The sequence below is a fragment of the Aythya marila genome (assembly GCF_965140915.1).
Source record: "Aythya marila genome assembly, chromosome: 3".
In the NCBI taxonomy this organism is placed as follows: Eukaryota; Metazoa; Chordata; class Aves; order Anseriformes; family Anatidae; genus Aythya; species Aythya marila.
Window position 1 is genome coordinate 27,830,658 of NC_139044.1, and position 17,578 is coordinate 27,848,235.

The 17,578-nt window shown below is 38.4% G+C and overlaps 1 protein-coding gene across 2 annotated transcripts in view; it reads right to left on the reverse strand.

Moving 5' to 3' along the window:
- Window positions 1-1,409: 1,409 nt before the first annotated feature.
- The window catches only part of PLD5 (phospholipase D family member 5), a gene marked incomplete at both ends in the record, with an annotated part of 169,719 nt that continues 153,550 nt past the window's right edge, over window positions 1,410-17,578 (reverse strand). For both annotated transcript variants that reach the window (XM_082756480.1, XM_082756481.1), the window contains 5 exons: window positions 1,410-1,645; window positions 3,596-3,710; window positions 7,821-7,986; window positions 9,990-10,129; window positions 14,038-14,235. In XM_082756480.1, coding sequence (XP_082612606.1) covers window positions 1,410-1,645; window positions 3,596-3,710; window positions 7,821-7,986; window positions 9,990-10,129; window positions 14,038-14,235 — 855 coding nt within the window. The remainder of the gene's footprint in view (window positions 1,646-3,595; window positions 3,711-7,820; window positions 7,987-9,989; window positions 10,130-14,037; window positions 14,236-17,578) is intronic.

Sequence of the window (17,578 nt, forward strand, 5' to 3'; positions counted from 1 at the left end):
TGAAAGTCAAGGTGGCTTTTTAACTTGGTTTTAAGATTAAAATTATCCATTTGGACATTTTTGATTTTGGTATCTCTTAACCCACTGCTTTCAAAGCGTGCCTTCTGTAATATACAGCCGGGTGAGAGCAGTCTGCATTTGGAAATAGTTGCATGAATTATTAACAAAATAGAGAATGCAGTTTGCTTTCGTGGCTGTATTTCTTCAGCAGAAGCAGGATAGTAATGAAACATTTTCATTAAGAAACTAAGCTAATACAGTTCTGGAAAAGAATCTTTTTAAAGAGCAAATTCACACTTTTACAGAACAGTTGCATCTCAGTGCAACTGAGTTGTGTTTGTAGAGGTGCCTGTTAATACCAACTGAAACTGTGGCCCAAATGAAGGCCTCGTGGTTCAGTTTATGCTGATGTATTTGCCTATGTGGACAACATTTAAAAAAAGCCATTTTGCAATTTTTTTATGTGACAGGAAAGAAAAAATGTGTGAAAATGAATATATTCATCATTTAACAACAATTTTTGCATAATTTTGCTCAACCCTTGACTTTCCCAAAAAGTAGTATTTCATTTTTATTTTTATTCTATACACTTGACAAACTTTTACCTTTGGAAAAATTTGTTCTTGGACTGATTTTTCTTGCAATCTCTAGTTCTCTGCTTTTAATACAGAGATGTGCATTGTTAGATAATACTATAATTAGAAATAACTGTTAACGTTGAAATGAATTCATATTACTTTGAAAATTTATTTATCTGAGAGGTTTTAGGGATTATCATGAATTTGATTAGGCCAACACCAGTCCCTCAAAACCTTCTTATTCTCTTAGGAGATGAACTACCAGTACCATAACTGTAATGTATTTTAAGGCTATTTAGAAAAGATGATACTTTAACTAAATGTTCAAAACTAGAAAAGACTTACACGACTGGATATTTATTTAAAGGGGATGATTTGTATAGGTGAATATTTGCTTATTCTTCTGTCTTTTCTAATAGGGTAAACCTACCATCTACTTGTATGTCAATAATAACTGATCTTGGAATGCCATTTCATAGCTAGGATCTTAGTTCTGTCACAGATTCATTCTAGCCAGGATGGCAATTAGCAAAAATCTGAAAACAGCCTCAATCAAATCTTCTGTTTCTGTTAAGTCCAAATGAGGAATGTTAAAATTAACATGGAAGCAAAAATTGACATTCAGTGTCAGAAGTAACAAATTTGAAAGTCTTAATATAGAGAATATAGTTTAGATATTTTATATAAGTGTGCTTTTTCCTAAAAACACCCCCCAATCAACCTTTTTTTTTTTTTTTTTCTTTTTTAAGTCTTTTGTCTGTAAATATGAAAGAGGGCTACACCCATTGTAATTCTTCATTGTTGTACTAAACAGTAAAATAGTCTTTCTTTCTAATTCACATTGCTCATGGCAGTCTTATTTGATGTTGCTTTATTAAGTTTGTGATTAAAGCAGTTTGGGATTTTTGTTGGTTGTAAACTTTTGGCATAATGTGAATACCAGTCTCTTTCAAAAACAGCCTTGAGTTGCTTTATGATGCTTGTGCTGTTCCCCGCGTCTGCTTGGTTGATAACAAGGCCCGCTCCAGCGTTCTGCGTAAATGCATTTCCTACCCAATCAAAATTACCTACAAGTAAAGGCAGGAATATACAATGAGTGAAAACAAGTTCTTTATTTAAAAGTAATCATTCAAAACTAATTTGCTCTTGCTTTCTGTGTATTGTGTATGTATATATATATAGTGTGTGTATATATATGTATATATACAAAAAGAAACTCCATATACTTTTCCCATTAACCTTTTTGGTTCCGAAAATGAAAATTTTTTGGGGCTTTATAAACAAATTAAAGTACATGGATGAATAGTGGTTGCTCCATAATGCTGAACCAAACCACTAGATATTTTAGGTTACCTCTTGACAGATATTTCAGAAAACTGAAACAGGTTTTATTGTTTTACTCTACTGGTTACTACCCACCTTGTCAAAGTATAACGTAATAAATAAGATTTTCAGATGCTGATGGTAGCAAATCAAAGAGGGTAACTGGATTAATGGAAAACAGGTAAACCAAGTGTTTAATTTACATCTTCGTATTTCTCCAGAACTCATAACTATATAAGATCTACATTTGTAATATATGCAGTTTTTTGGAGAAAAAATGCTGTTAATAGAACAATCTATCAAAACAGAATGTCTGAACGTTTATAAGACTTGAATGTATTTGAGAAATTTATACCCTTTCTTTGGGAATCACTTAAGCTACTTCAATATGAAAGGTTAAGAATTCTGAAGTTGTCAAAGATGGTAAATTGAAACCTCTTTAAGGGACCTTTTTTACTATGCTTTCAAGTAGAAGGTAAATCAGGTCCTTAACATGTATTTGTATTACTTTTGCACAGCTTTATTTCTTTGTCCTTACATCTGTGTGTGTTTATATACATATACATAGGGAAAAAGCCACCACCACAACAAAAACAGCTAAGAACCCATACTGTGTAGACACTTCATAAGGTAATGAAATTTGATCTGGGTATTAGAATTTAAAATGGAGTAAAAAGATGATTTTGGAGCTTTGGTACTTAAGAGACCAGAGAGGAATAAGGTCAGCTACTTGAAGTGAAAAGAGATTTGGGTAGATTGAGAGGGGTGGGTGCATGCTAAGAGCCCATCAATGTGAGCTTTTCAGAGGATCTTTTGGTCATCTCTCTATGCTACTTGTGATTGTCTTACTCTTCATCTGTGTGCGTTGACTTGCTTCTGTGTTTGCAGGCTTTCTGCGCCCCAACTCCCTCAGAGACTACTGGCTTTAAGCCCTTGCAGTAAGTCAGGGTGAGTAAGCTGGCAACGAAAACATATTTGAATGCCTGTTTTCTCCTTGACTTAGCAAAATCTTGTAACTTACTTTTTAATTTAGTAGCCCTTTTTTGATCCTTCAGCTCAAGCACAGCTCAGTCAGCTTTATGTATGCATATATATGTAAATTTTTATCGTGTGCATTCAGTTAGCATTTGACTGACAGTGAACTCCTGCTAGGTGCCATGAAGAGACTTCATTTAAATGTACCTTAACCCAAAATACCAATTAGACATATCTATCGTTAATAAAAGGAGGGTGTCTGAAATGTCATTATAGGTAAAATGGAATAAGATGACGTTGGAAAGTAACAGCCATTTGTGGAGTATTTACTAGGTTTATTTACTAATCTGCCATAGGTTTATCAATGACATGGGAAATAGAGAGTCCACCTTTGCTGGATTGCAGAAACCAGTAATATGTTGATCATCATATTTATTCTTACTTCATAAAGTATGTTGTATTTTTCTTCTGAGTTTATTTTTAACTACTGAAAGCAGTAGTCTCAAAAGCATGCTTTTGAGAAACTGATAGATAGGAAAAATAAATTTAAGAATTTTTAAATGACAATTGGTTCAAGGTTCAGGCTTCATCCAGGTTACCAGAGAAATTAGACTGGTATTGTAATTAAAAAAACATATCAGATGTAGATTCCTCATTCATAAATAGGTATTTTTGAAGGCTTTTTGGCTAACGAATATTCTTGAGATGTGGTTACTTACCAATGTAAGCAGCTCCATCAGTCACCATATATTTGTTACGGTTTAGTTTGGGAAGGGAAGCATTCTTCTGTTCTTTAAGAAAACATGCATTCTCTTCTTCAAGGTCAAAGAATTTCTGCCATTAAATAGATTGGAGTTTAGGTTAATAAGAACCATTCTGTCATGGGCGGAAAAAATATATTCTGCTCTTCTACTCTTTATTGAAAATAAGTTAGTGCCACAGAACAGCTCAGGGTTATAAGGCGAGCATAAATTTTCATAAAGTACTGCACATTGCATTTCATACTAAATTCTCATAGTTTGTGATATTTGGTATACATTGTTAAGTATACAAAGTAAATAGCTACTGCATATTATAAGCAATACAATGCTGGATAATAAAGGCTACAAAATGAAGAGAAAAAAAAGTTGTGTTCTGCATAATGAGAGACAAACTTGTTTAGTTCATTTCCACATTCATCAAGAAGCCCTGGCATTTGAAGTCTGCTTCAGGATACATTCTTCCAGGTAAGACAAGTTGAATTCATACCTTTATCTGGCACATTGGCAAGTTTCCTGTTGAAAACGATGCCAGTCTCAGAAACTTTTCAAAACCCCATAGGCAAAGACCAGATTTAGCAGACAACAAGAGAAAAATGCATTTGTTTTACCCTGAAGTGTGATGCCTGATAGATCTGTTTTGAGGAGCTGTAATGTACTCCTTAACTGGCTCAGTGCCAGACAGGAAGATTTTCCAGCACAATACTAAGTAATGTTTGTTTCATCAAGAAAATTAATAGCTAGACACAGATTCCAAAAACAGAAGTGGAGAATAACATGATGAAGTAGAAATTAAATATTTACTGCATGGCTTGGAAACTTTGATTGAGGTTATGGTGTAGAGCCTCAGAACAAATCTAATTCATGATACATTATTGATGAAAGTGGCTGTACACTGCACCTGCTCCGTGTGCCTGAGGAACTCCTATACAAGCGTGTACGGTTGACAGGAACTATGTACTTAGCAAGTTGGAGATGGATCTGAGAACGGCTTGAATTACTGGATAAAGCCAGAAGAAATGTTCATGTTATTCTCTGCACAACAGAACAGGAACTGAGATAGTTAGCCATAGGGTGTCCTTCAAGGACATTAACTCTTCCTGGTGATTTGGAAGCTGAAGCAACCTGCTGCGTAACTGACTATTATTGTAGGAACTAGTCTAAAAATTGCAAATAGGTAAACTATTCAATGCCAGGAAACAAAACACAATAAGCTCTCTTCCTGGGGTTATGAGATTTAGCAAAAGTTGCGTATTCTGCTGCTGCTAAAAAGAAGAAAAAAAAAAAAAAAGCCAAGCACAATCATCATAGAAGCTTAGAGTTGTGATGATGAGAGAGATTCGACAGATGTGCTGAACTGAAAAATCACATGCCAGTTTCCTATTGTATAAGCTTATAAAAGAGAAGATTTCAGCTTCAGGCAGAAAAAAATAGAATGCTGGAAAATGTGTGTTCTCCAGCAACAGCAAACAAGTCATTAATTCCTTGACAATGCAGATAACAGTAGGGAGCTGCATCTGCCCTCACAAGCAGAGTACACAAATGTAGCTTTGATAGGCAAGTAAACCATCACCAGCAGTAAGTAGTAGCACAGACTAATGTTCTCTACTGTGTATCTTCAGCAGAAATTCTACGATAATAATACCACCACCTTTGGCTAAAGTTTCATTCATCTTTTTCCATCCTTATTTTAGGAGTTTAGAACTTCAAAGTTCAGTTGGTGCTTGGGAGCAAAGGTTTCATAGTTAATATACAGCACTTTTTTTTGACTCACAGAACATCTGTATTTTGGTATTTCTGGTTTCCTGAAAACTAGCAAAAGGTTCTGTTTCTTTTCCTATCTTAACCTAGCATGAATATACCTGTACAGTTTTCACTTGGCGGCTCAAGAATGGTTTGTGCCATAGATCCGTATGCCTGGTCCATGGCACTCCTACCTGGGTTCCAGTTTCTTGATGTTGCTGTACTCCAGTTAGGCTTCATTGAGAAGCATCCACCTGCCTCTGGTCAGCACTGTAAGCAACAGAGCTGGACCACTTCTAAAACACCTTTGGGAGTTAGACTCTGCTTTCGTGCATGGAAGATGTGCTTCAAATGCCAAGTACACAAAACGTGAGTGCTAAAATGAAGGTCCCAAGAGACACGCCAATGAGCACTTCACCTTGACTTTACCCTTTATGACTGAAGTTTAAATTACATGGTCCCATTTGGTTCAGTGCAGGGAGCAGGACAGAGATCCCTAAAGGAGCAGCAATTTGGTATGCAGTTTAACTCCTTGGTATTAGGCTGGGTGCTTGCTGCATTTACTATGTCCCTAAACAAAGCTTCTTCATAAATTCTCAACTCATCTTTTTTCAGAATATGTGTATTGAATTTACAGTCTCAAAGCAGTGTCAGTTTAGTCCAGTAACTCTTAATGCTAACATAACCAGACTGGACAAGTACGGCAAGGCATGCCACTGGGAACAAAAGCTAGAGGGAAGAAAAGTTATTAAATATGCTTTCTAGGACTCAGCTATGTTATCCCCAAGAAAACTTGTGAGTGGGAGGGTGTGATCTCAGTCAGAACATTATTAAGGCACTGGGACAGGTTAGCAATTTAAGTTTTCAATCAGAATTTGTAACTTGAATTTCTCTTACAATTGGAAAATTCTTGTGTATAAACATATATAATATGTGCTTGCACATGACAGTATTTTCTGTGCATGCCAGTATGCACACATTATTACACTTTGATCCTGGCTAGAACAGATGAATACAAAGGAAATTAATATGTTTTTTTAAAGTGCTCATTTGTCATGTTCTGTGAGGTAAATATGTGCTGTGATAAAGCCTGTGGTGCAGTTTCAGCCAAAATTGAGTAGTTACCAGCAAAGTCTGAGCCTTAGGCTATTAATTATACCAAACCCATCTTTAATCAGTTCTTACCTAAGGCAGTGACTTGACCAGCATGCAGAACTTGTGAGGTACAGCACAGAGGCAACTGAGTTGCGTTGTACCTTTAAAACTAGATTTAAATCTGCTATGATTTTTTTTTTCCTGGAAATCATTGTATTTCTATGTTAACTACAGTGATTCTGGCTAGAATATCTCTGCCTAGAAATTGTTCTTTTCCTTCTATCATTCAGTTCTTTACAAGAAAATTCTGTACTAAAAATTTTACCTGTTTTAAGGAAATGGAAATAGATATGACTATGTACAGCATTAGGTGCCTTTTAAATAAAAATAATTTTAACACATAAAATTTCAATGAATATGGAACAAGTAAGTTACTTGAAAGTGAAGTAGCTTAAGCATTGTCATATGTTGTTTTTGTCTTAAAACACAATGTTGCTTCTCACTTTAAGAAACTTTTAATAACTGTATTTTAAAGCAAAAATCTATTTCTAGATATATACATATATATACCACAGATATATACATATATATACCACAGACAACACTTCCCCTGCAATTGTTGTCAATTAAAAACAACAAGAAAAAAAATAAAAATTTAGGGGATTGCTTAAGACAGTTATCTGAAAGAAATAAAAATTGTTTCAAGATGACTGACTAGCAGTATGCCTTAATTTCAAAAAAATTAATTGTATCAAATTTAAAGTAGTACTTACCATACGTACCATATACACTGTTCTCTGATACACATGTAACACTAGCTATTTCTCACCTTTCTGATTGCATGCCTTATGCAAACACATAATAGTTCTAGATTTTGTAATCCTGAATTTGCAACCTCAATTTAAGATAAAATATTATTTTTTCATATATTTTACTTAAGTAAAGGAAAAATAGATACTTATGCAGATGAACAGTAAGGTTACACAAATCCAGACTAAAACACGTTTATGCTGTCACATTTACTCTTATCAGCCAGCATAAACAAGACATACGGCTACAGTTCACTCTGCTAGCTTTGCCATGAAAGACCAGATGTAGTGTTTTATGCAAGCTGTCCCCAACACAGACTGCCTTTTGGCATCATTCTATTTTTCTGTCTTAATTTCAATGTCTGTTACTACTAGAAATAATTTTAGTTCACTATATTACAGTCCCTATGTTATTTAATGAAATTTAAAGGCTTTGGTACAAACAGAGAATACTTTCCAGTTGTGAAGTTTTCTTGGTATTTTTGTGGGGTGTACAGGAGAGTATCTTAAGATTTCAAACCAATATGGATTATACTTACAACTTTCAAACTACAGCTTGGAACTTCAGTGCAAATAGCTTTGAGAGATGAAACAAAGTTAAAAGTAAGGGGATCTGTGTCTCTTGAGAAACTTATGAGAAGTCGAACTTTAATACTTCGTAAAACTAAAGCTTCTCTTATCTTCCCATCTAAATATGGCCAGTATCTGTGGAGAAAGAACACAGTATGTTCATATAACTTTTTTTTTTTAAAGGGTTTTTATCCAGTCAAGCCTAGAAGACATCACAGAGAGAACTATATACATTTATTTAATTAAATTAGAATTTATTTTTCTGTCCAAGAAATGCTGTTCTCACTGAACAGATCAGCCAGCATCCCTTTTTGTAGCATTCTGCGCTGCCACTGCGGGGACAGTGAGGCTGTGGACAACTGAGCTGAGCTGTGTTCACCCACCCATAGCTAGGAATGTTGCTCCTGCATCACTGCTTCTATTGAGAGCAGTGGAGGGAGAACCAGCAGAAGGAGCTACAGCTAGAGGGTGCTGCTTACCTAACCCAGATAGAAGGATTTTCTGTTGCTTACACAAGTAAGGGAACAGGGACGCTGAATCCTCCTCTGACTGCTGTTCTCTCTTTGCCGGTGTACCATACAGGCAGAAGACTGGAATGTCTTCTGTTAATTTCCTGCTTTGAAAAGGAGAGCTGTGCATGGTGCCTGCATCTGTTAGCAGCAGCAGGAGATGGGTTGCTTAAGGAGGATGCTACCTTTTCCTGATCAAGATGGGAGAAATTATTCAACAAGTGGGATACTGGCCTCCATAGTGCTCATCTCCCACCTGTTGGGTTGCCTGTTCTTGCTATTTCAATCCTTGCATTCCTGACTCTTGGTGAGACTAGGTCAGGACAGGGAGAATTAGATAAATGAAAACACACTTTTTCTTTATTCCAGTAGTGTCAGGGCATTCAGCCTAATGAAATCTGAGCTCTTCAATGCCAGACAACGTGGGAGCTGACAAGTTAGGGAAGCTGTGGCAGTGCCTCAAACACAAAGCCATGCTGCTAGGGAAAATGTTAAAAGAATTTACACAGGTGACTTCCTTGGAGCTCTCTAATCCAATGGATTTCTGAATTGTTTAGGCATGAGAAAGAAAAAGGGAGGAATGTGGCAGGAGGTAGTATAAGCTGCAACACTGCAGCAGTACTAGATGTGAGGAGCCTTTCCAGCATGAAGGAGAAACAAGAGGGCTGGATGGTGTGAAACATGTTCCTACAGCACTACCCCAGATTCTGTCAGTGTGACAGAGGCTGTACATAATGAGCTGATCTGAAAACCCCTCTTCTGGATTTGAAATAGCTTATACTTGATATCAGTCAAATCATTAAAAAAAAAAAAAGAAAGAACAAAACATACCTTCATGCAAAACTGGAAAAAAGCACATAACCACGTTTAGTTTGGCCTCGTGTTCAATTAAAGTGCACGGATGGAACAGCAAACTTACGTAGCTGTTCAGTTCATAGCAAGCGTTACCAATAGAAAGAGGGACCACTGAATACTTGCCTTCTAAGTTGGATGGTTTTAGAACACTGGTGGCTTCAGTTTTGGGTCATGACTGCTTTTTAGTGGTCCATATAAACTGTGTGTTTAAAAGTTACTTAGTTTTGTTTGGTTTTAACATTTCTCTTTTCTTCAAACTACAGTGTAACTTAAAATGTAATCTGTGCTGAATTCAAAAATAGCTTACATATAGTTCAGTAAGGCTATGACATCTCCCATGTTTTAGATGAGAACTCACAGCATGTTTCTTCTCTCTTACATGCACACCCACTTTGTATTGGATAGGTATATGGTATTCATAAACTAGCAGTAGCTGTGTTATCAAGGTAGTGAATACAATAGCATAAGAAATGGGATTAATGTGTAAGCAAGTTCTTGGACTCCTGGGTCTCTTGCAGGTGGTCAGCCTAAACAAGTTCTGATCTCCTTCGATAGGCAGATCCAAAGCTTAGGGCCCAGAACTGGAAATGTCTTCTTAGGTCCCAATTCTGCTCCTATTTAAGTCAATGGCAGAACTCTCACTGATTTCAATAAGAGCAGAATTGGGCCCAAAGAAATTGGTCCACAATGGTAACTAATCTCCTCTGGGTTCATTTGCTCCAGCAGTTCGTAATGGCATTATGACAGTGTACTAGCCTGGACATGGACGCTCACCGTTTAGCATTTGTGTCGATGACGATCGGCAGGTAGTCCATGACAGCTATGTACACGAACTGTTTTGCATCATCGATAACATTGTATATAGCTTCAATATCCAGGACTCTGTCCTTTGGGCAGAAGAGTTTAGGTGAATTCTGTGAAGGCAAAAATTCAAATACTGCATTTAAAATATGGGGATAGATTTTTTTCCTCCTTCCCCCCCTCATACCTCCTACAATAGCAGGTACTATTCTGAATTTTAGTAGAGAATATTAAATATATCTTTACCTGTTCTGCTGGAGTACTCAAACATACAAAGACTTATTTTTCAAGGCTTAGTTTTGCCTTGAAAACTTCATCATTTAGATATAACTGGTTAAAACACAGACAGCACAAGCGTGAAAACAGCGCAGAAACTCTCATTGAAGTTTTCACATTTCAGAGAATTTTGTTGCAAAGAGTTCCAGGACTGGTTACTGTCAGATGGTCCTGTTTATAGTACCACACAGTCACCATTTGCTCAGTCACTGTTGCAGGGAGATGCTGCAGTTTTGCAAGAAACTTACCTTTAAAATCTAGCTTCAGGTATGGAGTAACTCTGTACCTGGCACTGCGCCTAGGGCAGCAGGGCAGCCAGGCAAAATCTTCCAGGATCACCTGTCTGCAGCAAAGAGGCCAGGGAGCTCCTGCTCTCCTGCCCGAGCAGAGAGAAGAGGTGGAGCTGCTGCCACACTGCTTGCAGCTCCTGAGAGCAGAGGCTACTAAAGGTTGGTCGCAGAGCGCAGGCAGGGGCCAGTTACAGCCTGCTGCTGCTGTACCACCTCACCTTTGTTACCTGCAAGGTTGGCATTCAGACATCTAGATGACTATGTTTTCTTTAGGAGGGGTTGACTTTTTTTTTCTTTCTATACAATACCTGTCACCTTAGTGCCTTAAGCCTTGATTGGTGTTAAAGATTTACTACAGATAAAGAAGTTAGTAAAATATGAGAAAATTAACAGTAGCAAGATTTCAAGACCAATATTCTGGATGCATTCCTGAACACTAAGAAAAACAACCCAAACCTCCTATGTTTTATCAGCTGGTCTGGAAGATGATTTTGTTGCTAAGCAACATCACAGCCACGATTCCTGACTCTTAAGAAAAAAAGTTCAATGACTTAATGTTGTCCTTGTTGTTTTACACAGCACAAAGATGGAAAGCAAAATACATAAAATACATTTTTCAAAGAATAAATTTGGACTCACGAAGAAGTGTAAAGTGATTTTGTTACACATACTTGATATCTAGTATCTGAAACAAAGAGGCTATTGCATGATTCTTACGCTCAATATTTTCTTGAATAGAAATTTTAAGCTACAGCCAGAACAGCTAAAGAACAAAATTGTTAACTCATTCTCATTTTCAGATGCATTCACTACGAAGACCAGAAAGCCAAAGACGTTTAGAAGAAAAACATTGGTTCTGCCTGTAACTCTTGTGATACATTTCCATTCGTTAGCATTCCACTAGTTTGCTTGTGGTATGGGCAACCCGCTCTGGTCATTTTAGTACTTTCTTGGTATTAGCTGGGCAGTACTTGATGTGCTGATGAACACCTGCCTGGCACATCTCTAACATAAGGAGGAAGTGAGAATGTGTTTCCTAACGGTGCATATTTGATGGTCACTGTCTCCCTCCATACAGGCACAAGGCCTCTAACAATCCCAAAGCACATCATGTTGGCGATACACAGTGTGATAAATAAGATCCTTGGTTGGCAAGATCTCTAAATTCCTTCCTTGTCCTCATGCAGTAGCTATAGGGAGCTAATTCAGACCAGGCTGTTCAAGTAGGTTCAGTAGTAGGTAGGCGCTCCTCACTGTGAGCAGTTTTTTCCTATGGCATCAGAACAGTATATGTCAGAACAACGTATGTGGAAGTCATTTAGTTACATTAAAGCCCATTTTGCAGCCTGTTCATACAGAAGAAAAATTACTTTTTTTCTTATGATAGATACCCTAGTAACTAAACTGGCTGTGACTACGTTGTCAGGTAACTCCTGGTATTGGACTTAGCTGATCTGAGCTTCTGAGTAGAATAACTCCTTCCTTTTGTTTTCTGAATAGGATTTCAAGACAAGAGGCCTTTGTCTCCCACAGAAAAGGAGAACACATCAGAGGGAAGAAGTGCACATTCTGCCAACTGCATGTAAAAGAGCAATTTCTGTAAGTCTGTGTTCACTTGTCTTTGTCTAGGATTCCATGTCCCTTAAAGTTGGCCTTGCCCAGCTTTCACTACTGTGCACCCTTGCAGGAATGGCTTTCAGAAGGATTTCTCCATTTCTTACAGATTGCTTAGAAAGGAGTAGGAGTTCACACGCTAGTTCCAGTAATGGCAACTACTTCAGGTGGAATTAATTTCAGAGCTCCTCAGCTATCAGTTAAAAAGGCAGTTTTCTAATTTAACCTAGTCTAGGGACTAGCTTAATCTTAAGCTAATGGAGACTAGCTTAATTAAGACTCTCCGAAATCAGTGGAAGTACATGTATCTTCATAAGACTATTAATTTCTGTCTGTCTCGGGCACTTCCAGATTTTCAGTCATTTCATTTTGGAATAGCTCTTTGTCTCTTGAATGACTTTAGGAGTGTTAAAATCCTGGACTCCTGACTTTTTCATGTCTCTCTCCCACCAGGTGAAGTTACCCTGCCCCATTTGACTGTCTGCACCACCATCTTGTGCTAGTAGCTCACACAGCTTGTGTGCTACATACCTTGTGTTGTTTTAGACTTACCTGGCAATGAAATGGTGGGGGTTTCCCCTTGTTTTATGCAGAATGGTAAGTAACTGCTTTCATCTTCAGTATATTCCTGATTTTGAAGTTTTTAACTCACGTTATCTCCAAAATGAAAGATACTCTATCTTCCATTATCTCTATCAGCCTGTGTACTTTTTTCCAGTTTTGCTACATCACTTCTGAGATGGATGACTGTTCCATTTCTTCCCATTAAAAATACACACTGTGCTTCCACAGGGACTGCTACTTGAATTTTAGAAGTTTCAAAATACCATTTAAAAATAAAAGTAGATAATGTTCTACAGAAGCATGAATGCTCTGAAGGGAACAGTCAAGAGGAGCAATACTTAGAAATAACACAGATAAAAATCCAAGTTCTGATATCAAGATTATTATATATAATTTTAGATATCTGATTTACAATTTATTTACTCCAAGTCATTCACCTTATATCCGCTAGTGTAAATAAATCAGCTAATTTGAAAGGCCTCCATATCATTTTCTGAATGCTAGAGGAAAAGCGACACTTACAGAGAAGGAAAAAGAATAATGCACATGTTCTTCAGCAGTTTTCAGTCCTGTCAAATTTAACGTCACAGAAATCAGAATGAAAAAAATAAACTGTGATTTGTTTGTTCTGCACCATAAAAAAAAGTAACACTTTTTAAAAAGCTTTCAACTACTGAAGTAACCACTTCTCCAGACAGCAGAATAATGCATAGGTGGCAACCATAGTGGTCTTTTCTCTGTAGCTGAATTTCCAGTCACTTGCATGAGTCTCATTGTTAATAGCTGCTTCTGGCTAAGTACATGACAGTAATGTGCATCTTTTTCAGTTAGGGCCAATTGAGAGAAATGCTTAAGTACAGGCATAATCTACACCACATGTTCCTATTAATGATAATTTCCATCAGTAGACCTGTTAATTTCTAATGGGTTTATATGCCTTTCTGAACACACGTTCTTTTTTTTTTTTTTTTTTTAAACAAAGCAAAGGTACTCAAGTGTAGAAGTAAAACTCCTTTTCTCCAGCTTATGTCAGAGAGAACACAACAATGTAATGGACTTCGTGCGGGGAACTGAAAATCTGTATCAGTGAAGAGACATTAGAGTTTTTTCATACATGCTACTGAGACCTATCTAACCCAGTCCCACCACTCTGTTTTTTAATAGAAGAGACTGTTAGGAGAGTAAGCAGATGTTATATTTCTGGTCTTCCAAAAGTCTGATGAGATAAATAAGATTCTTCCTTTCCCACCCTCCCCGCAATTCATTTCAGAACTTACCGACACAAAAGCTTCTGATTTAGTCTCATTCAGCTGCAGTGTCAGTTTATTCTGAGTATCGTACACTCCATATAGTCTCTTAGACCAACTTGGAGGTATTTTATTCTTGTATTTTAATGAACTGTACAGGGCAAATATCCTTTGTAAATCCAGGACGAGGCAGCTGCAGTTGTATACGATGACGCCAAGTTCCTTCATCTGTGAAATTAAAGGTTCATATTATTAGTGGTATTTTGGCTGAGGGTTCTGTAGAAATAGGCAGTAAGAACATCAACAGTTTCTGAAGGGTACCTTGTACTCAGCAGTATTACTGTCAACAACAGGAACATCCATAACAACACTTTTTTCAAAGACAAAGGCATAAGCTAAATTTTCAAAGTCAAAAGCAGGCAAAAGCTGTAACAGGGCTTGTATGCGCAGTGTGTGTTGCAGCCTCACGCCCTGACAGAACACAACACACCTGGCAGATGGACACAACTCCAGAGTGATACCCGTTTATCATAGGCACCATTTTTTCTGTAGGTGTTGCTCAAACTTACTGCTTTTGGCTGTGGTGTTTTTTATTTTTAATTTATTTCTTGTTTACGGGAAAAGCATCCTCTCTGCTAGGTGACAGTTTCTTACTTCAGAAACAATTTATCTTCTCTGACTTGCAGAAAATCTGAAAGCAATGAACTTATTTCTTGGCTGAAGAAGAAATATGATGCTTCAGTTTCCAATACAAGGATGAAAAACAGGTTTTTAATACTCTGAGTAGCTAAATTGATTGTGCTATTATACGCAGCATGATCCAGTATACAGTACAACCAGTTAGCACACAAAAGGGTTTGATTCTCAGCTCCACCATCGGAACGGTATCTCACTAAGGTTCATCAGATTTCTGCTTGTCAGTTCCTTCACATGTGAAAACAGGGACAGTGAAGCACTTCAAAAACAGTACCCTTCTCACATGTAGAAGCATGAGGAAAACCAGCCCAAATAAATACAGATACCATGGTACAATTAAATGCCTTAAACTTAACAGCCTTCCTGCTCCATTTACCTGAAGGCATGTCTCCTGATTATCCTAAGTCTTGTCAGAGATCTCATTAACTACACATGCCCAGTACTTCTGGTGTTGATAGAATTTCACTTATAAGTGTATTTTCTGGATTCTGTAATCAAAGTGTTAACACACTCACACCCTCTCTCCCTTCTGTTGCTTTATAACATCTCAGGAAAGCACTGTTACAGCCACATATGCTATTGACCTCTCATTATCTGCATTTCACACTAGTTCAACCATCTCCAAAAATCAAGGAGACAACCTGCATGTACCTGTTGAAAAGCAGTATGTAGGATAAATATTTAAAGGACCCATGCTGCTTTTCTGCAAGCAGACTTTCTTGGTAGCGTGTCTTAGAAGTCTCTCTTGCATGATGAACAAAATAAGGAGGCTATGAACTCGCCAGCATGTTCATCCATTTAGCAGCACCAAAATTTCCTCATTGGTTTCATTCCCTCAGATGAGTTCTCCACAATCACATGGGGGTAGTTTCTGGTAGGGACGTGTCTTTCTGTAAAGCCTGTGTGAACTCTGAACCCATGCTGTTATCTCAGAGCTTGTTCCTGCACAGCTCTCCCTGACTACAGATGAGAAACGCTCTGTATGAGTGGGTAGAGGAAGGGAAGTGAAGGATAGAGTTGAACCTTTGCTCTTTTTCTGTACTCTTTTTCAACAAATCCAAATAATCCGATGTGAAAGAAACGTGATGGGTGGCAGGTACTTCATGTCCCTGGATTGAAAATACTGCATACATAAGAACATACAACTCGTAGCAATCTCATTCCCAAATACTTACTGAATAGTCTTGTGTCCCCTCCCACCCTCCCCTCCCCCAGAACATTACCTAATAATCTTACTGCCTAAGTATTAATATTTCCACTAGCTTCTTTAATTTAATTTAGAAAAAATACAAAATTCCTGTATTAGCCTGCACAACCTGCAATTTCTGGGTAGCTGGAAAACAGACTACTTACTGCACTGCAGCCTTCCTTTTATGAGTAAGCTGGTAAATTTATTTTGATGATAAATATAATTTATTCCATGCTGCGCCCAGCATCCTAGTCAAACAGGCTATTGGGAATAAAAGTCAAAGATGTTATTGGGAATAACATCTTTGACTTTTTTCCCCTGGGTGCTGGTATCTCTGGGGACACTCCTGTATTCAGCTTAAGGCCGTCCTGGTCCTCCACACGCTGTTTGTCTCCAAACATTTTTAACTGTATGTTACCTGCGTTTTCACTGTGTATCGCCAATACTCCTCTCTTAATTGCCAGGCACGCCACTGCAAAGGACTTACTAATAGTATTCTGTTACATGTATCTGCATAATGTGGTTTAATTGGCTTTTCATGGCCGTTACTTGATTCTGACATAATTATGTGGTTACAGTTTTCCTTTCATTTATCAGTCCCATTATTACTAGCCCACTTTATCCCTTCCACTAAAAGTAAAGATAAAACAATGTCCTAACAATGCACCAGAAGCTGCCAGCCTTGCATCCATGCGCGCAGCTCTCCTGAGAGGAGAGCTTTCAGTGTCCTCCCTGTCAGTGCACTAGGGGATTGCCCTTCCACCTTAGCGCTTCTCCCCGTGGGGAGGTAAGGAGGAAGCCCAGCAGTGTATTTCAGTGCAGTTTGGCAGGCCACCCCGCAGCCTGGTGCAGCTCCAGCATAGCCAGGCACTGCCAGCGGCCCCTGGACAGGCCCGGCTGCAGCAGCTGCTGGGCACCCTGGTGCAGGCTCCGCCCTCCCCACCCAAATTGCAGGCTGGAGCGATGCCAGTTTGAGATGCATTTACAGCACGCCCTGAACCCTGGCTTCCCACCATGGGGCATCTCACGGTTGGCTTCCGTGGAGGCAAGCGCTGGTGAGAGCTTTCCCTGGCTCTGAAGCTGTGAGGAGAGCTCTCCCCCACGCGGGTGGTCCGTGGTACAGACTGGGCTCCTCCTTTCCCTCTCCAGGAAAACAGCTGCTCTTTCCACACAGCTGCCTGCTTTTATGGACTCAAGTTCAAATTTGCCAGAACTTGGGAAATAGATTGAAAGTTATCAGAAGAGGGTAGACAGCGACTCAGATGTGTACTGTGCAGAGCTCAGTTCCTTAGGAAAACAGGTTAGATGGCAGTCTGTTGGCTCGTTACAGTCTGGTTCAAGTGCCAGTCACCTTACAGCACAAAATAAGAACAGAACAAACAATGCACATTTGTATGCGTCAAAACTTCAGCCTCCTCCTCCCTCGTGGAACAACCCTAAGTCAGTTTGGAAACCAAAAAAATGTGCTGCTTCAGGAGCGTCTTCCACACCAAGCCTATTTTTACTCCCATACTCTGAGGTGAGGAGAGACTGCTCTTTTTCCAATTAATCACAGAGCCTATCATCCTGGAGGCACTTCAGAGAGTGGGCTGCAAGGATGTGGTGGTGACAGATTTAGTACGAAGGGGTATGTCATCTAGATAAGGGAAGATATTTTCTCTTCAGTTTGAGAGCTGCTGTTATTAC